General features: G+C 51.2%; 1 protein-coding gene across 1 annotated transcript; it reads right to left on the minus strand.

The window, feature by feature from the left end:
- Positions 1-5,248: 5,248 nt before the first annotated feature.
- MREG (melanoregulin) lies at positions 5,249-19,631 on the minus strand. Its single transcript, XM_066322444.1, has 5 exons — positions 19,543-19,631; positions 16,206-16,365; positions 8,517-8,607; positions 6,773-6,936; positions 5,249-5,392 (listed from the first exon to the last, which is right to left on the minus strand). The coding sequence occupies exons 1-5, from the start codon at positions 19,629-19,631 to the stop codon at positions 5,258-5,260; spliced, it is 639 nt and encodes a 212-aa protein (XP_066178541.1). The 3' UTR covers positions 5,249-5,257.
- Positions 19,632-22,046: the final 2,415 nt, after the last annotated feature.

A 22,046-nucleotide genomic window follows, 5' to 3' on the forward strand; every position in this document is an offset into this window, starting at 1 on the left:
CTCCCTCCGGCTCTTTCACCTAAGGAGGAATGGGAAAATTCACATTTAAAGCTACCCATGGTCACTTGAGTTACAGGTATCAAAGCAGTGTTTCACACAGGGAGTGATCCATTCCAAACCTGCCCTCCACGTGGGCTTCACAGATCTTCTATTTCCTTTAATGCAAACAAAAAGGAAATTTATTCTCTTTGAACCAGCCAGCACTACTTTGGAGAGATAGAACACTGTGTATGCCAACAGTGTTTTCCATACAAGTTGCTCATGCCATTTTCAAAAGGGGAGAGAAGATGATTTCAAGCAAAGGAGAGGTTGGCTGAGAGGACCTACTGAGGTCTTCTCCAACCTGAATTTCCCTTGGCTGTGAGAAATGCTTTGGGCTTTATTTTCATTCTTTAGGGAAGTACAGTAGATCCTCTCATTTGTAGAAAGTCTTCTCAGGAACCATATTTGTTATTTTTGTGACTTTGATGCAGAAGAAGAGTAGATGGGCAGCTGGCAGAAGGTTTGTTTATGACTGCAGTGGTGTCTGGACTTGCTCTGGTGTTTGTGTCTCCAAAGTCTGACTCAAACCCAGTCCAAGCCAGTGGAAAGAATCCCAGCAGTTTAACAGATATAAAGCTGCCACTCTGGGAAGGATAACATCCTTTCATAAATCTCTCTTCTTTCTGACATGCTGGTGACTCTCCTCGGGCAGGGGTTTTGCTGCTGGTTTTTGGGGCATGCACAAACACATTTCATCCTGCTGCTATGCTACCCAGATGACGCTGCACCATGGCAACAGATTCTGGCACCAGTGCTGTACCCTCTGTACACACCAAATAAATGCTCTGCCCTCCCCTTGGGCAGTGCCTGGGCCTCCATCTGCTGCCCCCCTGCCTTTGCTTTGAGATCACAGAATGGTTTGGGATGGAAGGGGCCTCCAAGCCCACCCCATTCCATGGGCAGGGACACCTCTCACTAGCCCAGGTTGCTCCAAGCCCCATGCAGCCACGTGGCTCTATCTCTGTCTTGTCTATCTGTATCTTTGGCTGCCTAAATCTGTTTGTTCCAGTGCTGCTGAGATCCAGTGGAGGGCACCCATGGCCTCCATGGTGTCTGTCTTTCCTAATCTAACTCCAACAAAATACTCACTTGAATTCATTGTCACTCTGAAAAGCCTCTGTTCTCCCCAAGAGTAAGGACAGGGCTTACAGAGAGAGTGGCACATTTCATGAGACCAAACAAGGCAGGCAAAGCAGCCAAGTTTTTCCTCTGCCAGTCTTTCTTTCCTTAGGGCTTTATTAAGAGATTTCTCCATGGTCTCCCCTGTGCAAGGACGGCTTCCCAATGGATGTGTCCGCAAGGTCTGCGATTTGCAAGGCAAAGAAATGGTTTTGATAATCCATAACTTGCTTAACAAGGACTCTCCACACAAAAAATGGTTGCCTGTCTTCAAAGAGATGCTTCTGGAGAGCTACTTTGTGGCCAGTCACTCAACAGTCCTGATCCTCATTAGACCAGAAAAGTACATGCTTTCCCTCCAGGAAGAGTATGTAAGTGTTGGAATTTCTAACGTTAGAAATGATTGAAACTGAGCAGTTTGAAATGGTAATTTTTCCTACAGCTGAAATTTAAAAGATGACAGCTTTCTTTCCCGTGTCCATTCTCATTATTTATCAGAACTTAGGCTGTGATTTACATCCCTAACAAGTAAAATGGATAAGCCAGACTCCTTCCAGGCCACTGCTTCCCATCTCCTTTGCCTGCTGCTGCTCCAGCCTTTACCAAACACCTGCACTGCCACCTTCTGCCTGTCTCACATCTCACAGCTGAATTTCCACCACGCTTCTTTTTGGGTTGTGGGTTTTTTTGGGTTGGTTTTTTTGTTTGGTTTTTTTGGTGTTTTTTTGTTTTTTGGTTTGTTTTTGTTTGGTTTGGTTTTTTGGTTTTTTTTCTCATCCTGCCGAATTCAGGATGTATGTCTTGGGATACAAAGAAGAATACAAACCTTGCAATACAAACCTTGGAATACAAAGAAGAAACCACATGTGCATATGCACAACAGATATGGTCTGTAAACTGGGGTTTTTTCCCAGCTGGTCTCTATTAATTGCACTATGCTTACTTCCTAGCTTTAATTTGGAGGAAGGGAACTCTCCAGTGCTGCTATTAAAATATTTTCTCCAGAGAAGCTGTGGCTGCTCCATCTCGGGAAGTGTTCCAGGCCAGGCTGGATGGAGCTTGGAGCAACCTGGGGTAGTGGAAGGTGTCACTGCCCATGGCAAGGGGTCAACATCTTTAAGGTCTCTTCTAAAACAAAGCATCTTGTGGTTCTAGGAAAAAAAATCCAAGTGAAACATAATCATGGCTTATAAAAAGAAAAAAAAGTCCATTTTTTCTTTCTTTTCTGATGAAATATTAGCTAAAGGCAATGTCAAGTTGAAGGGGGGGTGAAAGTGTCTGAAAGCCAAGGGAACCCAGATGTACTTGAAACCCTCTCACATCACTCATTTTAAAGAACTATTGGTATTTTTCCTGTCCTGATTGAAGGAAGGGATACCAAAATCACCCTCTACTTAGAAACAGAAATGCTTTTAGTGAACATGCTAATCCCTGCAGCAGCCAGCCTCAGGCCAAGTGGCACTTCCAAGCAGGAGCAGAGGCCCTGGCTCCAGCCCTGGAAGAGAGATGGGCTCGGCACCATCTCCTGGAAAGCGCCAGAGTCATTATTGAATGACTAAACCCCAACCTTTAACAGAAAGCCAGTTCTTGCAGGCTTGAGAGACTCGGTGCATGCAAGAAAAGGTTGGGAATATTTCCCCTGCATTGTAAACAGGATTTTTCCCATGCTGAGGGAACAGTGGCATCTGGTGTTCGCTGGGCTCTCCTACAGCCACCGCTGGAGCATTCCCGGGGCATGGGCAGGGTTTGGCTCCCCAGTGGCACCTGGGACATGCAGGATGCCCAAGACATCTCCCCAAATATCGAGTGGGGGAGCTCAAGCCCATCTGAATGGCAGCTGGAGGCCTGGGTGGTGCATCAAAGCCCAAATTGCTTCTAGTGAAGAAGGGAATCGCTCTCTTGGGGCGGGAATTCCAGGACCATTGTGCATCTCCCTGGTATTTTCTACGGAATTTAGAAAAGGCAAATTACTCTCTGCATTTTGCTAATTGAAATACAGTTTAATGGTCTCCTATCCCGAGTGCGGGAAAGGACATTTCCTACAGAGGTGGGCAGAATGACCAACTTGACCTTGGATCTATATGGAAACAATTTCTGCTGGTTTATATCATTTTTCAAATTGTAGATTTCCCAAAGGTCTGCATCCTTCTACTTCACCAAAGGCTGCTCCACGATATTTTCAGGACATCCCATGACCAGTTTTATCTGACTGCTGGGACTGACAGGCTTTTTTCCTGTTCCCCTTGTGATCAGTCCATAAGCAGTTCTGAGCCCAGTTACTGCTCCTTGAGTGTGGAAAGGAGCGGCTCTGCTCTGATCCAGCACTCCTGCATATTCCTGCTCCTCCTTGTGGCTGCACTCAGAAATTCAGCGGTTTATTTTAGCAGCTAAACTCACTCAGAGATCCTGATCAATTGTCCCTTTTGGGCAGTGTGCCCTATTAAGTTACAACAAAATGCATTTTGGTGACTTCAGAACCGGTTTGACAGCTGTGACAGCAAGGGGCGGCTCTGCAAAGGCCCTGCTGAACGCTAAAAGGTTTTTTATTCTTGCCTCCCAGGTTTCCAAACTCATCAGGTGACTTTAAATAACAGGTAGCACCGTGACAATGTGCCAAGGGCTGACTTCTGGGTGGTGTCAGGCACTCCTCAGAACATGGATCTCTCTGTTCCGCCACAATTTGTTCAAATCAACCCCTGGATTTGTCGTGCACCCAAGTTTATTTTCTGTAAAAACACGGGAGGTTTTCCAAAGGGCAGCCAGACTCCTGCTAGGAAAAAAATAAACCAGTAGGAAATGGGTACCTAATGCCAGATCCCACTGAAATTACATTTGATCCCCATCATCTTCTACAAAGACTTTGGTCTTAGACTGGCAAATGAAACTCTGGTAAGTCAACAGGCAATTTAAAGCCTGTGGAGAACAAGCTGCAGAGGGTCTACAAATATCCCAACCCTTTTGCCATCAGCAGTTAACATAAACGTTGTTACCTGAATAGGTTCACACAGAGAATAAAGAAGGCTGGTTTTGTAATGTTTTCTTTATTAAACTCAGCATTCACTGCTGTTCTGAGTTGACAAAAATGTTTCCCAGGAAGACTGACAAACAAAAACAGTTCATAAATATATATATATTTTTAAAACATCGTAGGTATAAACAAATAAAAGCTCTGGTTTGCTACTTTGGGAGGCCCTGTGTAACCAGCATTTTCAACTGGCCGATTAGCAGCATGTGAGTTCATCAGCAAAGAACTGCCACTTGTTTTTAAATTATCAAATCCAGTGTTTTCAAAATTATTGCTCATTATCAGACAAAACCCCAAGATTAAAAAGATGTTCATTATACCATGCCTGCTGGTAATGAGGATTTTTATACTGCCAGTACATGAAGCTTTGTGGTGGGGTTTTTTTTAGGCAATTAAGACCAAAACTTTTCCAAATAGATTGAGATGCTGGGCAACCAATGTTCCAGGCGCCAAATTCTCAGCAGCTCTGAACTTGGCACCTTCCTAAACTCTACCTTTTTTTAAGATGTCAAGCTGAGCACCCCCGACAAAAAACATCCCTCAGCCACTAATGGCTGGGGCTGGAGCGCCCAACTGTGACACTGCTCCAAGGCTTTGCTGCCTGGAATTAAATCCCATCCTGGAAAGAGGTTCGTGCCTCTTTCCCAAATCCCCTGGGACCTGCCTGGAGCCCTGGGGTGAGCAAGAGGAGCGGCGCACAGAGTGGCAGAGAAGAACACGGAGGTCATTTTCCTCTCTGGCGGCTGCTCCTGGCTGGCAGGCTCAAGGGAGGGGACAGCGGCAGGTACCAGCGGAAGGCGGATTTTCCCCTCAGCCCTCGGAATTAGAGCCGGGAACCTTGGCAGCTCCTGGCAGCAATGCCTTGCACGGCAGCTCCTCCCCGTGCCTACTGCAGCCCTAGGGGCCGGCGTGTGTCCGGAGCTCCCCGCGGCCAGCGCCCGCGTCTCCGTGCGCCTGCTGGGCATCGCCCCGCTCCGCTCGCCTCTCCGCAGGGAAACGGGCTCTGCCTGCTGCCCCCGGGCACGGCGCCTGTCCCGGAGCGCTGGCCGTGTCACTGCCCAGCCACACTGCTCAGGGCACCGCGGCCGCGCCGCTCCGCAGGGGCCTCGGGCCCTCGTCCGCCCGCTCCCCGCCGGGCCGCTTCGGGTACGCGGCGCTGGCCACCTTGAAGAACTCGTCGGCGGCGTCCAGGGCGATGAGGCGGTCCTGCCGAGCAAGGGGATCGTGGTCATTGTGGGATGCATGTTCCAGGCGCATCCCTGCCCGCGGCCATCCCCCCACAGCTGGTCACAGGCTTTAGGTCTGTCCTGGGTTGTCGTTTAGGATGTGTTCTATCACCATCTTCAGTTCATGGCCCATCAATGCCTTGTGCAGGACTTACAGAGAACTCCCTCTGGGAGTTATCTCTCTTTAATGGGCCATCAAGGACCTCCTGGATGACTCATCATCCCATTGGGAGATGCTCCGCCCACGGGGAGGAGCCAAGCATTCTCACCTGGATATAAGCTGGGATTTGGGACAGTAGAAGCAGCCCTCACCCACTGGATTCTCAGAGGACTGGAGTTTCTATGGGAATCACTGCTTCAGGAAGACCAGCTCGTCTGGACTGCTTCCATCACCCTGATCAGGTTGTATTCTGACTCTGTCAGTGGTTTTTTTCTTTTTGTATTGTTGCATTTATTTAATTTAATTTAATTTAATTTAATTTTCCTTTTCTTCTCATTAAATTGTATTTCTGACTTAGAGCCTCTCACTTGGTTTGTTTTCAAACCACAACAAGGTCCCATCTGTTCTCACCCTGTGCACAGGATGCGAGAGCATCCGTTCGCAGCGGGGTGTGGGATTCACGGAGCTGCAACACTGGCACTGGGGAAACTGAATAACCAAGCTCCAAGTGCAACACCACCATGTATCTGAGCATCCTCTGCTCTCTTCCCCTCCTGTGAGCTCCCCGCAGAGCTGGATGGTGGGTGGAAGCTTGTGGGAATCCTTGTTTTAAGGTTAGGGTGAATAAAACTTAGGGGGTGTTGGTTTTGGGGTTTTACTCTGAAATTTATCATCTTTACCTAATACGAACTCATGAGATGTGAGCTTTCTTTAACAAGATGAGAAAGTGGGTTAAAATGGTGGCTATTTAAGACTATTTAAGTTTTAATTAGTTAATAAACAGTTGCTATAGATATTATTTATGCTTCTAATCTAATTATGATTACTTGAAACTTGTAACGTGGATATTTTTTACTTAATTAGAGAAAACCACCCAGACTTGTGAAGAATAAGGAAGAAGAAGGTGTAAAAATATAACTAACTTACATTTAAAGTTCTCTATCTTGGCTCTTATATATTACTATACACTAAAATTTAAGTTTTTCACTTTGTGAGTAATAATACTATCCTATCTAAATAATACTAGCCTATCTAAAAAAACACATACACTGTTTCTGTGCTATCACTTAATTCTGGAAGCCTTTTCTAAGGTCTTAGGTCAAATGAGGTGTTTACTTGAGGGATGGCACCCTTCAGTTCAGAAAGGTTGACACGTTGAGCCTTCAGAGCTCCAGCAGAAGGAGTGCTCAGAGTACTCACCACCACGAAGAGGTAGCGCTCGGAAAGCTCCCAGCTGGTCGGGAAGATGTTTGTCTCCTCTGAGAGCTTTAACAGGATGTCCCGGGCTTTGCTCATGTTCTGGGAGTCGCTGATGATGCTGAGTTTGGTCACTGACAAGAGAGAATCTGCTTCCTTCTGGAAACCTGGGAAGGAGACGTTACAGAAATAAACATGAGAGCAGGGTCATCCCTGAGCCCTTCAGGCTCTTGCAAGGTTCCTTTTTTCCCCCTCCACCCTGGGCAGCTGCATCCCTACTTCCTAAAACAAACCAGCATTCCCTCAGGCAGGCTGTGGGACAGGTCTAAACTTGCTGGTGGGGAAAATAAATCACAGAAGTAGTCACAGCGAGTTCAGTGCTGGTTTTCCTGAGAAAAGGTGTGTGAACATGCACAAGCCAGGGTGCTGATTTAGCTCTTCCACATTCCTGATGCTGCCAGAGCTTTCAGGGTTGGTGGGGCTCCCTAGATCAGGTAACAGGGATAAAACCTTTGGCAGTGATGAACACCAGGCTGACTGTTCCTGTAGCAGTCAGCATTGATTACAGGAAGGGTATCCAGGGAAGGAAAGGTGAAGGAGAGTGAATGCAGGGGTCTTTACATCAATGGCTACCCTTGACTCTTTGTTCTGCTCCAGAGGGCTGGTGGTGATGCATCTCACATGAGAACAGTTATGGGATAAGAGTGGGGGGCTTATGACTAAAGCACAGGCCTAGGTAATAGAAGAGAGCAGGTTTCAAATCTGGTTGCTCATTTAGCTACACTAAGGCCGAATGATCTCTGGCCTCGAGCTTCCCCAGCCTTTGCAAAACATCTCTGGAGCCACTGTGGATGTGAGAGGGATGTGAGAGAGCCTTTGTCAGCCTGCAGTGAGAGATGGAAGGATGCCAAGTGGTCCCTCCCAAGCCCGGCCTGCACAGGCTGCGTGAGCACCTGGGTGGAGATGAGGGTTGACACCTGGTTACGGATTTATGATTTATGATGTTCCTCCCACCCAACTGCCAGAATAGCAGGTAGGGCAGGAGTGGCTGAGATACCCATCTCTGGCTTCCACTGAGGGTATCCTAGAATAGATTCACTCATCCTCCTCTCATCAGCCACCAACCACCTCCAGAGCATGATGGCAGTCACCCAGCTGATGTGCTGGCACATCCCCAGTGTCACATGCTGTGTGCCAGGCAACTGGGAAAACCCTGCCACACCCACCACCACCCCTTGGAAGCAGCAGTAGGAGGGTTTCTGTGCAGCAATCCCACCTGGTGAAAGAGTATTTCAAATCCACTTGGGAGCAAACAAGGTGAGTGGCTCAGCTCTGATCAGCTGCCATTGGCTATGAAAATGAAATAGATGTATCTGTGTTCCCATCTGAAAGGAATATGCATTCCTTCCTGCTTATCTTGTTTAGAAAAACCTGGGATGAACTCCCACTGCAAGGTTTTCACAAAGGAAGCTGGAAATGGATGACTGTGCATGTTATTATGGGCTGGTGATCATGGCTCATGGGTTTTTGATGTGCCTGCAGACACGGTGTCCCTGTCCCCTCCCCGCTGTGTCTGGGCCCTGGGGAGCCTCAGATACCGTGTGGGACCCTTGAGGGCATCGCTCAGCAAACTCCTTTTACCTCCCTCCCCTCCAGCTTCATTTTGTGGAGCTGTTCCCATCCTCAGCCACGGTGGGATCTCGCATTCAGTACCACTGGAATTGCATCCCTTTGGTCTCCAGCTTACCTAAATCCTCCAAGATGTGTTTCCACCTGCTCCTCACTTCCTTCCGGGTCTGCCGTAAAGTATAAATGTCATAGTTGAGCTTCTGCCACTCCTGCAAAGCAAAGGGATGAGGGACACTCAGTCACTGGAATCTGCTGCTTTTCAAGGAATTTCAGCTTTGAGGAAGGGAGCCAGAGGTGCAGAGTTGGTTTTGGCACTGAGCTATGAGGTGGTGGGTGTGAAGGTCGATGAACAGGCTGCTGTTGCCCCTGGGAGAAATTACACTGACCAACACAAAATCTTTAGCTTGGTGCTTCAGCATTTCTCTCCATCTTCTCTGTTCAAAACAGCTTCCAGATTCCCTGGAATTACAGAATTTAGCTCAGGTGTTGCTGACAACTGCTCCTCAGTCAGACATGGAGCCCTGTGTGGCATGAACTGGAGCAGGCAAGTGTTCAAAAGTACTAGAAAACAAGAAAACAGACTTTTTTAAAGATCAGGGTACCCTTTTTTTTATTAAAGAGATGCACAGAGGTACACATGAGTAGATGAGGGCTGATCTGGAGTCATCTGATATAACAACCCTTAGTGGCTGCCAGTTGCTGCAGTTAATGCCTCACTTCACTGCACAGCTCAATGCTTGCACTGGACCTCCAGCTCTAGAGCTGGATAATGGGACACTGGGCAAGAGGAAAAGGATTGGAGGTATTTATTAAAGTCACACCAGCACATTTAAACACAACTGCACGAGTTTCATGGTGGGCTTGGCAGTGCTGTGTCAATGGCTGGACTCAATATCAGATGACTTTTCCAACCTAAATGATTCCATGTTTCCTTAAGCATGCAGTCCTGTGTTCTGCAAGAAAACCAGGAGCACTTTTCCCCAGCTCCTGCTAGCTGAGTTTAATCAATGCACACGCTGCTAAGGGTGCATTTTTAGAAGCAGCCCAACAGCAGGGTCACAACATCACCTGATAACTTCCTTCCAGTTAACAACCTTAATTAATCTCATTTCTCAGCAAGGGATTACCTAGATGGGCTCCTGAAAAATAAACAGGTGTTAATCTGTGCTGTCACCCTGAGATTTTCCTACAGGCCATGCCGGGTTCAGAGCAGAAAACAACACCCACAGAGGTCGGCAGTGTGTTAGCAATCCCACTGTTTTCTGGTACTTGGTCCAAAAGCTGACTTGATTCCATAAAGATTTGAAGATTCCTTAGTGGTTTTTCCCCTGAATGTGGCTGACATGCCACGACTGCAGAGATTTAAAGCCAAGCCTGTTTTCCTGCCGATCAGCACTGGCTGCAGGAAGTCCTGGGAGATTACACTTTGGAAAAAGCAGCCAGCGGGGTTAAGACAGTGGTGACTTCAGGTCAGGAGAGCAGGGGAACTGGCTCTGCCAGAGCCACTCACTCCCAGAAAACAAAATCCCCCTCCAGAGGCACATTTCCCTCTCTCCTCAAGTGGCACTTGAGAACAGCTTTGCTGTTTGCACAGGAGAGTGCCTGGCTGCCAGCACAAGGCACCAGGACAGCCCTTCACCAGGGAATGAGGCAGGGCAGGACTCTCCTCTCCCATGACACCAGCTCAGAGCTGGGAACTGAGCTCCTCTGGGTGGGAAAGAAAAGAGGGGGGGGTTATTGTGTTAAAGCCTTGTGGGAAGTTTATTGAAAACTTGGGAGTTTGTAGAAAGAGGCTGAAAAACTGCGTGATGCATTGGTCCCCACAGGCAGGGCTTCCTTGGAAACGCCTCAGCCCTCTGGTGACCCCCTGGCAGAAAGGAGAGGGAGCCAGTCTGGGCATGCTGCTGGGGAAGGGCTGCGTGTCTCTGCCCTCCCATGGAGATAAAGAAGGCCTTCAGTGCAGACAATCCAGCCAGACAGCCGCTGTGATCCCAGGCGTGCTTCACACTGTGGAATTAGGGGGCTGGGGCACTGGGAAAGATGCTCCTCTCCACAAAATGTGGCCTCCTGGCACTCAGCAGCAGCTTTTGTGGGAGGATTTACCCCATGGTATGAGCCAGGCTCCTCACTAAGCACAGACAGCCATGCTTAGCATGCAGGGAAGCTGCTCCTGATTTTCTCTGGATTAACAGCAGTGTGCTTTCCTTTGTCTATTTTTGCTTTAAGAGAATCTAGGTTATGGCTTTCTTGTACATCACAGTGTCTGAGTTGTGTTATGGAAGTGAATATGGTGAATATTCAGTCCCAGGGGAGCTCTGACAGGGTCCTGTTGATGGAGGATTTGGGGAGTGCGTAAAGGAATGATTCTGGTACACAAAACGATGCTAAACTGTGGTGCCTGGGTGAGACCTCTTGTTCTGGTGGGGTTTCTTTAGCCTGAGCATGGAGCTGAATAGGTTTAGATTTCTGTAGAAAGCTGGGAGGAGGATGCTCCCAGCCATGGAAAAGGAATTAGGGAAGCAGAGATTATCAGGCTGACATTGGGCTGAGCCCTCAAAGGGACTCGTGCCCTGCTCTCCATCAACCTCAAAAACCACCGGATTTTCCCAGGTAATTCTCTGCAGCAGAGACATCTGAAGTGCCATGGGCTGTCCTCTGCGTGCCTTTAATGAGGGAATAAACTCAAGACATCTTTCCACACCCAGAATTATTCTAGAAAGCATCTCCCTTGAGCTGCACAGCAGAGGGAGAGCAAAGCTTGCCCTGCCCGTGCCCAGGCAAGGGCAGCATCAGAGGCTTTGGGCAGGGAGCTCCTGTCACACATGCCGTGAGTCACCAGGGAGGGTTTGGAGGGGCCAGGCCATCACGGGGCTGCTCCACACCAATCCCCTCTCCCTCGGGAACTCAGCTGAACTCCTGGGGCAGGGAGGAGGCCCTCGGGGCAGGGAAAGCACAGGGGGAGACTGAAACACCCAACACGGGATGTTTCTGGGATGTGCCAGCCACGCACTCAAATGCAGGCATTTAGGAAATAGACCCTTTCGCCAAAATGCGAGTTAAGCACAAGAAACCAAAACAGGTTACAGTTCTGGTTTTCACAGCCAGTTTTGCCCTTTAAACCTACAGAGCAGGGCACAACAGATACTAGTGGGGGCTTGAGAAAACCCTGAGTGAGTCAAGAGTATCTCCGGAGCAGCAGGAGATACTGCTGCCTCCCTTCTCTACACGCTGAGCCCTTCAAATGTTTACCTGGAAAACTTCCCCAGACTCTCTAGAGTGAAACACTAAATCTGCAAATGCCAAATGACATGGAATAAGCCAGGCAACATAACTCAGAGCTCTGGGAAAAAAATGTGCCAAGAGAACAGGCAGCACTGTCCAGCTTCTCATCCCTGATCATACAGAAGTTTCCTAATCGCTAGGGAGCTTTCTTCATCTTGCCAGAACAATCCTCCACCAAATCTATTGCCTTTATTCTCTTAAAAGCAATTAAGGTCACCGTGCTGTTCAAGAATTGTTTTAGAAAGGAGGTCAAAAGAGAGTTATCTGGGAATGACTGCAAAATATCAGTCCAGGCAGGTACCAGGGATGCTCCTGCTCTGGCTCCACTGGAATCAGCTGAACAAATACAAACTACAGACCAACATCTCAGGATAAACTTAAACTGGATTCAATTTAAGAGAGGCATGCAGACATTAAGAGGGTTGAGTCTGGGCTGTCCAGCCAGCATCCCCAGCCCTGGATAAATCCCATCACCTCTCTATGCCCCAGTAACAGCTGGTCACGATTCTGACCTTCTCTGTAACCTGTTTAGAAAAGAATAATCCTGTAGGAGAGCAGGAGGAGAAAGAAAAATAGGCCTTGCCAGCTCATTAATGGGCTTTTCAGGGGGATCATGCCAGCGTTGCTCTGCTAGCCAGGCCCCTGGCAGGGATGCAGGCTGAGGGGTTTCTGATCCCACCTTTTAGGGAATAAGCCAAGAGAAGAGAGAAACACTGCATTTACAGCAAGCCATGAAAACGGGGTTTTCCTCAGTCACCATGCAAAATGCCACCTTTAGTTTCTGTTCCCAAAGCTGTGGCACAGCTGCCCTGGCTCCTTCTCTGAAGCTCCTTCTCTGTCCCCAGGATTGGTGCTCTCTGCCCACGGCTGGGTAACTCCACACACCCCAGCAGAGGCCCTGGAGAAACCAGGGCCACCCCAGAGTGGATCTAATGGAGGGGACTGTGCACCTCACCCTCATCAGCCCAGCAACACCCCAGTGCAGCCTGTGCTGCTCATTTCACACCAGATCTCAGATTTATTTCACCCTACAACAGGCTCAAGGATGCTGGAGAACCAGAGTAGGGAAAAAACCTCCCATTGTTCCCATACTTGAAACATGAGCCCAGACTTCAAAAACTGTGATGACAGCTCTGATCTTCAAAGGCTGCATCTGCTTGACCAGCCCCTTGAGCCAGCCCCTCAGCAATGGCTTTCCTGGTTTTCTCTGGGCAAGCTAAGGACACACCGAGTTTGGGCTGGAGCTGCCAAATTTCCCAGAGCAGAGCTGCCAGCAGGGACAGGAGGAAGACACAGCTCCACATGGATCAGGTGTGGGTCCTGCCCCATGGTGGGGGCAAAGAACTGACCCCAAGGGAGGGCACCAACACTGCCAAGGTGATGCCATACAGATATGGAGACCAACCTGCCCTTTGTGATGCTTCCAAAGGCCTGTGCTGGGAAATCCCTGAGATACAGGTGGGGAATACCAAAGCACACAGGGAGTGCACTGCACACCAGAATTTCTTTGCTAAATGAAGGAGCAGAAATGCAGCAAGTTCTCCTTTCAGTCAGTTTTAACCACAGGAGGAAAAGGAGGTGGTTTTGTAACGCTTGTGTACCATACAAAAACTGTTCCTCCATCCTCTGCCCTGCAGTACCCACAGGCTCACCCTGGGGGGTTTTGGGAGCACAGCAGCCCCCAAAGCAGATGATGGCTTTTGCAGCCCAGTGTTGTTCTGCAATTAAACTTTTTTCCTCTCTCTCTGAGCTGAAGTCTCATTAAGGGCAGGGCACTACAATCTGGCCTAGTTTTAAAATACTTGCTGGAGTAAGGAGAGATTTTGGCACCAGGGGCCAAGCACAAGAATGTTGGCTTTGCTGGCCAAGCCCCTCCCTGTCCTGCCACCCAGGCAGAGCTGCAGCTGGAAACTGCAGCAGCCTGCTGGGCTTCCCTGTGCTGCCTCAGTTTCCCAGCTGTCAGAGGGGACAGCAGAGCCACTGCCAATCCTGGGCTGCAAAGGGCAGGAGCCCCGCTCAGAGCAGGAGTGAAGTGCATTGGCCATCCTCAAAACTTTCCTCACTGCTGTCCTGATGTTGTGCTCCTCTGGCTTTTTACTGACTGCACTGCAGGGAAAGGAAGAGTCTGTGATCCTACCTTTGCTATTGGCAGGAAGCCCCTGAGTTTTGGGCTTTCCCTCTCCACTGGCAGGCCCGGGGCCAGCTCAGCCCCACTAAAAACCCCACAGGTACACTGAAGGCAGGGGAAAGGGCAGGATTTAGGACAGGAAGGCACACTGGTTTAGGACATGCAGGAGCACTTCCTTGCTCAGCCATAACTGATGGTCCTCCCAGCCCCCTGAACAAGGGTGACACAACCACACTTCTGTTCACCAGTGCTGCCCCCCAAATGGAGCTGTCCTTGTTTCCTTCAGCCTCTTCGGGATGGTTGAAGCTCCCTGGCTTCTCTCAGACAAGCAGCTCAAGGCAGAGAGAGCAGCAGTGGGGAGGGAAGAGATCTCCAGTTAGAGCTGTAAAGGTCACATGCCACCATGAAAATGTTGTTACAAAACCATTCATTGTGAACATGATTAAATCAAACTCACCAAAAAACAACCCCATTAAATGAGGGTTCTGGCCAACTGCATACAAGGATTCCACTACCTCTTTTAGCTATTTACATAGCTTGTAATTTTGATTTCTCTGGAGTTTAAGCCTCCTTGTAAAGCTGAGCTGGCTTTTGGTTCAGGGAGACTAGCACAGGAGAAACAGTTACACTCCTGCAGACTCTTGGATGAAGCAGGATCATGCTGAAGTTAAACATGAAGCCTCCAGGCTTTCCTGCAAACGTTCTGGAGGCATGAAAGCAATCAGAGAGCAGAAAAATGTGTCACTGTTTGCTACAGCCTGCTCCTAATCAGGCCACAGCAATCTCCTTTGCGCTGAAGTGCCTTAGCAAAGGAAACCAGGGCTGCAAAACAGCCTTTATGTAACAGCCATGATTTTTCCTTTCCCGCTAAGAGCTGTGCCAGTTCCCTGCTTCCTGATAATTGCTGTGCATCCCCTTGGAGGAGGATTCCTCTTGACACTCCCCCGGAGTGGCAGCGGAGCTCCGGGTGCTGCTGGGGCCGTGCAAATGTCAGCCTGGCCATGGAAAGGACAAGGCAGGGAAATATGGAACCAGACCAGCAGCCTGGGCAGGCAGGGAATGGGGCCTGTGCTCCCAGCACACGGCTGTGGTTGGTGGTGCTGGCAGGGCATCATCATTCCAGCTGCCATGAATGCCTGGGAAACGTCCCTGGAATCTCGCTGCTTCCTGATACATGAGAAACAAATGTTTCTTTATCCACTGTAAAGCATCATCCTCGTGTGCTTCCCATTCCCTGTCACTTTCTTGTCCTTTCTCTGTCTCTTCTAGTCCTCCTTTCAGTTTTCTTCCTCAAGAAGTCATTTTGTCCCTGGTCTCCATCTCAAGCCTACCCTGTGTCTTTTCCCACATCCCTGCCCATAGGCAGCCCATTACTCACCTCCTGACTTCCTTGGTTTTTAAGCGTCAGGAGGTGTCATTCCCTCACACCTCCATGGAAAGCACACCACCTTTGGTTTGGGCTGACCAAAGATGTACAGAAATTGAGATTTCTGAAGGGGATGGGGAGTGAGGGGAGAAAAGATTCTGGAGGCAATTTATGCCCAGTGGGGTAATGGCCTCGATGGGAGGGCACTGAAGGTATCCAAGCCAAGGAGAACATGGAGATTCTCACAACAGGGGGAGATGGAGCCAAGGGAACCATGGAGATGAGAAACACACCACACCTCAGGCAGCTCCTCCTGGACCAGGTGCTGGAGATACCCCCTCACGCTTCCCAGGGATGAGATGGCCACAGAGACAGCCACACCAGATGTAGGATAAAATCTGGAGGGTGATGGAACAGGCTGGGGAGAAGCTGGTGCCTACATTGAGGGACTTTGGGGTCTCCACAGTGGCTTAACTGGAGAAAGGGCATTGACCTGCTGGTGTCAGCCCAGAGGGGCCCACCAAGGTGATCAGAGGGATGGGGCAGCTCTGCTGTGAGGAAAGGCTGGGAGAATTGGGATTGCTCAGCCTGGAGAAGACTCCAGGGTGACCTAATGGCAGCTCTGCAGTGCCTAAAGGGAATCCTATAGGAAAGATGGGGAAAAACTATTTACAAGAGCCTGGAGTGAGAGGACAAGGGGCTTTAAACTGATAGAGAGTAGATTTAGACAGGACATTAGACCAAACACCCTCCCTGTGAGGGTGGGGAGGCCCTGGCACAGGGTGCCCAGAGAAGATGTGGTTGCCCCTGGATCCCTGGAAGTGTCCAAGGCCAGGCTGGGGACTTGGAGCTACGTGGGCTAGCAGAAGGTGTCCCTGCCCATGGCAGGGGGTGGCACTGGATGGGCTTTAAGGGGATGGGCTTTAAGGGGATGGGCTTTAAGGTCTCTTCCACCCCAAAGTGTTCTGTGATTGTTTGATTAACCACTCCCTGCCTGAGGAACGCCCCGGGCCCTTGGAGGAGGAACTCACCTCCGAGTCCTTGTCCAGCTGGTTCCTGACCACGATCATGTTGTAGAGCACGCGGTCGTCGTCGGCCTCGGTGTGGGTCACGTCGTGGGGGGTGCTCCACAGGTTCTGCTCCTCATCCCGCGCCAGGGTGGCCCCGAAGGACGCGTAGGGGTTGTTGTTACTGCAGAGAGAGCGGGGCGGCAGCCTCAGCACCGGGCTGGCCCCTGCTGCCTTCCCAGTGCCCACTGCCGGGCCCTCCCCTGTCCCAGCCCGGGGCTGCAGGCAGAGGGGAGGGAGAGGAGGAGTGCTGCAGAGGTTTTTTCTTTGGCAAACATCCTGAGCGTGGTCCAAACCCAACCACGCGATGCCCAGAGGTGCCCCCAAACAGCAGCTCCGACCTCAGAGCCGCAGTGATGTGCTGAGCTGTGCAACAACAGACAAGGCATGGGAAGTATATTCAGCCCCATCTTATTTTGGCAATGGAAACATCCTCAGCCTTCTAATGAACGCCAGGCTTTATTTGCTTAGCAAAGCTGAGCATCATCTTCTGGGAAGGCCCTCCCCACGGAGGTGGGGAGCTTTTCTCTGCACTGGGGCAGTTCTGTGTTTTATGGCTTCATGTTGCTATTGGGATGTGTAAGTTTTTAACGAGGACACTTCTGCCAAGAGGACTTTTCGCAGGGGATTTCCATAAAGCATCTCATCAAGACGTCCAGCCACTTGAGCAGAACAATACAAGTGAAGAACTATTTTTGGCCTTATCACCCTCTGGCTATCCCTGCTCAGTTCTTGTCAGAACAACCCACTGTTTATTTTGCCTGCTACCCAAATCCCATTCCTTTCCCAAGGAATCCGTCCAGGTAACGCTGTGGGTGCCATGGCACCAAGCCACAAAAAAGATGCTAAAAGGAGCTCCAGCACACAGGTGAAACAGAAAAAAAACTAATTCCCATCAGCATACCAGCAGGAAGGTTAATTAGACTTCCAACAAACCGAAAACCTGAGCAACAGGTAATAAGGGGAAAGATAATCTCCTATAATCTCTCATTAAAGACGAGCAAACGAAGGTAACTTGGAGGGTGTGGAGGGGCACAAGCGTTTTGCAGTGGTGGAGCAGACAGGGAGGGAGCACTCAGGAGCCAGCTGTGCCATCAGCAGTTCACTGCTTTCCACAGCCTCTTCCCACTCAGGCATTTACCGGTATGCTTAACACTGGACTTATTTAAAACACGACTATTTAGCAATAACACTGCCACACCTGAGCTTTTCTGAGCCACTCCCTCCCCTCGCAGCTCGAAAGGCACTTCCCAGAACATTCCCATTTCCAAATCACAGCGTGGAGCATCCTGTAAGGCATGTGGCAGTGCCCAGGAGTCAGCAAATCCACAACAGCATGGAGAGCTCTGCCAACAGCTCTTCCAAGCAACATTGCAAAGGAAGAAACGGGAGGGAGAAAAGAAGCACGTGAACAGCAGCGGCTTTGCAGGTTAAGGAATCTCTGTGGGACCAGAAAGGACAGGGAGCATATCACACTGTGGATTTTATCCAGAAAATGGTCTGCACCAATGCTTCATTGCCGGATTTCTGCTCCAGGGGCCTTTCAGTTCACATTAAGTGTTGGCACTTGGAGCCCAAATATTTTGTTTATTTTCATCCTGAGTGCACCATCCGAGCCAGACCCCACCTTCACACATCAAGAGACAACCAAGCAGCCTGGACGCTTTGCAACACCAGCTCCCAAACCGAAAACTCTGCCAAAAGAGCTGAAATCGAAAGGAATTCATTCACTTTACACGGCGCTGCAGGAAAATAAAAATACAGCAAGATCCCCACTATGAAATAAGAACCCACAGCCCCCCAAGAAGGGACAGGCATTAGGCTGTTAGGGACAGCGATCAGGCTGTGAGGTGAATTATGCTGGCGCACGTGTATAAGAGCAGGTGCCTTTCGAATTCCCAGAATTTATAGAAGTCTTTCCTTCTTAGGGCCAGCATTAATTGGATCGCCAGCGTGTCACTAAAGCGAGGTGCCAGGTGAGGGACAGCCACCGTGGCCACGGGGCAGCAGTAGGGAGCCTCTCCGCCTTGTGCGCTCGGCTCCCGGGAGGTTAATGCCAATTTCCTGGGCTGGAGGCCCCATGCCTGGGGATTAACCGGTTATTATTTAGGTAACTGCTTTACCAGCGCGGAATCGGGACGTTTCCAGCCGTGTGTCCCCAGCCCCGCTGTTAGGCGACACCGAGAGGACACGGCGTCTGTCGCAGCGATGGCGCAGGGAGCGCACGGTCCCTGCTCCAGCCCGGGGCCGGGACACGCTCTGCCGCGCCACGACGGCGGCTGGCACCGGGGCAGGAGGGAGCGCCGCCCAAAACACGGATGCTTTGCCACATGCAAACCCTCCTGAGGTGCTTGCAGAGCTCTTCTCCGCGGGACGGGCAGAATCTGTTCGTAGCCAGCCTCACGCTGTGTGCACAAAGCAGATGCGGGCGACAGCAGGAGAGCAGGAGCCGCTCCCCAGAGATCAGCGCACGCAGCTCTCGCCTACAGCCGGCTCCGGCGGCGCATCGTCATCTCCTCCCCGCCATCCCTGAATGGAGCCTGGCTGGAGCTGCGGGCGCTCACCTGGAAAAAGGGAAGGCTCCAGGGAGACCTTAGAGCCCCTTCCAGTGCCTAAACTGGAGAGTGACTTTTTACTGGGGCAGATAGTGATAGGACACGGGGGGACGGTCTTAAACTAAACAAGGGAAGGTTCAGTTTAGATGTTAAGAAGAAATTCTTCCCTGTGAGGGTGGGGAGACCTTGGCACAGGGTGCCCAGAGAAGCTGTGGCTGTCCCATCCTGGGATGTGTCCCAGGCCAGCCTGGACGGGGCTTGGAGCAACCTGGAATACTGGAAGGTGTCCCTGCCCATGGCAGGGGTGGAACTGGATGATCTTTAATGCCCCTTCCATCCCAGTCCATTCTAGGATTCTGTGACCCCAGCCCGCGAACAGAGCTCTGCACAACCCAGAGCTGCCCGGCAGTGGGACCTGACTCCTTGGTTAGGGATGCAGGGCTCCCCTTTTTGTTCAGCTCTTCTACTGAAATCCCACCGCGGAGAGACAAGGGCTGGACGGGGAACACCGAGGGGATGCCGTGGGCAGGGCTCCTGCGGGCATCGCGCCGGCTGCAGGAGGAATCCAGCCCCTGTGCCAACGGGAAGAGGCTCGATCCCGCCGGGGGAAGATCCCTCCGGAGCCTCGAGCGGCAGGGGACGGATGCCCGGCTCCAGCGGCGGAGACAGCGCGGGGATCGGGGCAGGGCACAGCGGGACGGGGAAGGGTTCGTGGCCGGGTGGGCGCATCCCCCGCCGGGTCTCACCTGAGCAGGGGCTCCTTCTCGGCCACCGCCGCCTCCCCGCCGCAGCAGCCGCAGCAGCCGAGCGATCGCAGCCAGGCCCGCAGCCCCATCGGCGCCGCCGGAGAGCCGGGCTGGGCGGGCCGGGCCGGCCCCACGGCCGTCCCCTGTCCCCGCCCCAGCGGGGCCGGGCCGGGCTCCGCACCGCCCCGCCGCCCCGCCTGCCCTGCCCGGCCCGGCCCTGCCCATCCCTGCCCTACCCGGCCCTGCCTGATCCTGCCCTGCCCTGCCCGGTCCTGTCCTGCCCATTTCTGCCCTGCCCTGCCCTGCCCTGCCCATCCCTGCCCATTTCTGCCCTGCCCATCCCGGCCCATCCCTGCCCGGCCCATCCCTGCCCTGCCCATCCCTGCCCATCCCTGTCCTGCCCTGCCCATCCCTGCCCATCCCTGTCCTGCCTGGCCCTGCCCTGCCCATCCCTGCCCTGCCCATCTCTGCCCTGCCCATCCCTGCCCTGCCCTGCCCTGCCCTGCCCTGCCCTGCCCTGCCCTGCCCATCCCTGCCCATCCCTGCCCTGCCCATCCCGGCCCATCCCTGCCCGGCCCTGCCCTGCCCTGCCCGGTCTCGCTGGAGTGGTGGTCACTGCGGCAGCTCGGGGATGGAGCTTTTGCATCCTCCTTGAAGCACCCTCCCGCATCTTCCTCCTGCACGTTCCTGCACCCTGCTGCACTGTCCTGCATCACCCCCCTCCTCTCCTCTGCATCCCCCCTGCACTCTCCTGAAGTGCCCTCCTGCATCCTTCCAAACCCTCCTGTACCCTCTGCAGCATCTTTCCCTGCCCTTTTGCATCCTCACGCGCCCTCCTCCATCCCACTGCATCCTCACACACCCCTCCACACCCTGCTGTGCCGTCTCACACCTTGCTGTGCCCTCCTGCACCCTCCTCAATGCCACGCTGCATTTGCAGCCTCCAGCTCCTGTGCCCCCACTGGAACAGACCCTCACTGGCCATCACAGCATGGCCAGAATCCAAAACATCCCCTTTTCCAACCCTCTGCACCGCTACACTTCCAGGCCTGCTCCCAGTTGGCTTTTGAGACACAGGGCTGTGATCCTGGGAGCTGCAATGGGAAATGGGCAGTGGGGGATGGACTCAGCTGTCTCCTGGTGCAGGGGCTTTTGAGGAAGAAGAGCCTAAAATATTGCTGCCTTCTCCACTTTTTCTCCCTGTTGCCAGGAAAATTAATCCACAAACACCAGAAGTTTATGTCCAAAAAGGAGACAGAGGAGTCCCGTAACCATTTGAATAAAGGGAGAGGCCATGAGGCATTTCCCATGGGGTCTCTCAAATTTTCAGGGGATGAAGCCTCCTTTTTATCCTAATTTCCGAGCTGTATTTCCCTCTCTTTTTCCCCATTGACTGAGGTACTTGAGAGGTACAGACTTCCTGAAACACCTAATACCCAATATCCTTTCTAATGTATACCCCCACACACCCGTTTTTCTTTTTCTTTGTGTCTCTGTTCTTTTTCTCTAAATCCAGAAATTCAGCACACTCTTGAGTAAGTCTGTGTCAATCAGTGGAATTCCTAGGGAATTTATGGTTTTTTCCCTCTCTGTATCTGGACTTGTCTACCATTAGGCCCACACTTTGTTTGTAAAGACATCTCACTCCTTTCACTGCCATACATTCCTATCATGTGCCTGGCTGAGATCCCAGGGAGGAAAAACTCTGAATTAAGATGGTCCTGGATCTTGTTTAAGATTTGTCTGCATTTCAGAACAGCCCATCATGCTTTAGCCAGACCCAGAGCAATTGCTCTGAGTCTGGTCTGGCCATGCACATCCCCAGGAGTTATTTAATTTTAGTGCAGCAGCTTCCTGACGCCACTGGACTTTTTGCTTATGCCAGCAGATATAATAATATCAGCTACTACATCCTCTTGCCCAGTGTGTGCATGAAGGGAAAGGTGAAATAAGATCATTTTGGGCTCACATTTCTCTCCTTTTTTTTTTTTATTCCAGAATTGTTGATTCATCAGCAGTGTGTGGAATGGGAGATCTCAGGCTGCTCAGCCACAGGGTCTCAAGTGACTTCTAAATTTCATTTAATTCACTAGCTCCACAACCAGATTTCCCATCTCCCTTAATTAAAAGGCGAAATGGTGGGAGAAGGACTTGATGCTGTTGTTTCTGGAAGCCCTCAGTGCTGAGCTTTGCTCTCAGCCCGTGTGAGCTTTGCTCGCAGCTCTGCTCATCAGCCGTTCCATCAGGAAAGATTTATGGCCGGATGAGCCGAGGGGCGAGGCAGGATTGCAAAGCCAAGGGCGCTCTCCTCTGCAGGCTTCCTTCTCTGCCCTTGAGCGTGTCCCTGCCTGCCTTTATTTCCCCTGCAGCCTTTTGTGTGCTGGAGCACGACAATCACCAGCTACTGCTGCTGAGATTGCAAGGATCCGGGAATTGCACGGGCACGGATGCGCTTCCCCAAATAGTCACTGCTGCAGGAATTCCCTCCTCCCTCTCCTCTACGG

This window comes from Sylvia atricapilla, chromosome 7 (assembly GCF_009819655.1).
Source record: "Sylvia atricapilla isolate bSylAtr1 chromosome 7, bSylAtr1.pri, whole genome shotgun sequence".
Taxonomy (NCBI): Eukaryota; Metazoa; Chordata; class Aves; order Passeriformes; family Sylviidae; genus Sylvia; species Sylvia atricapilla.

Excerpts from the sequence above, each read along its gene's own strand:
- MREG (XM_066322444.1), bottom strand. The coding sequence starts at position 19,631 with ATGGGGCTGCGGGCCTGGCTGCGATCGCTCGGCTGCTGCGGCTGCTGC. Across the intron at positions 16,366-19,542 it reads GAGAAGGAGCCCCTGCTCAG|TAACAACAACCCCTACGCGT; the intron begins GTGAGACCCGGC and ends CTCTCTCTGCAG. Across the intron at positions 5,393-6,772 it reads AGCGCTACCTCTTCGTGGTG|GACCGCCTCATCGCCCTGGA; the intron begins GTGAGTACTCTG and ends CTTGCTCGGCAG.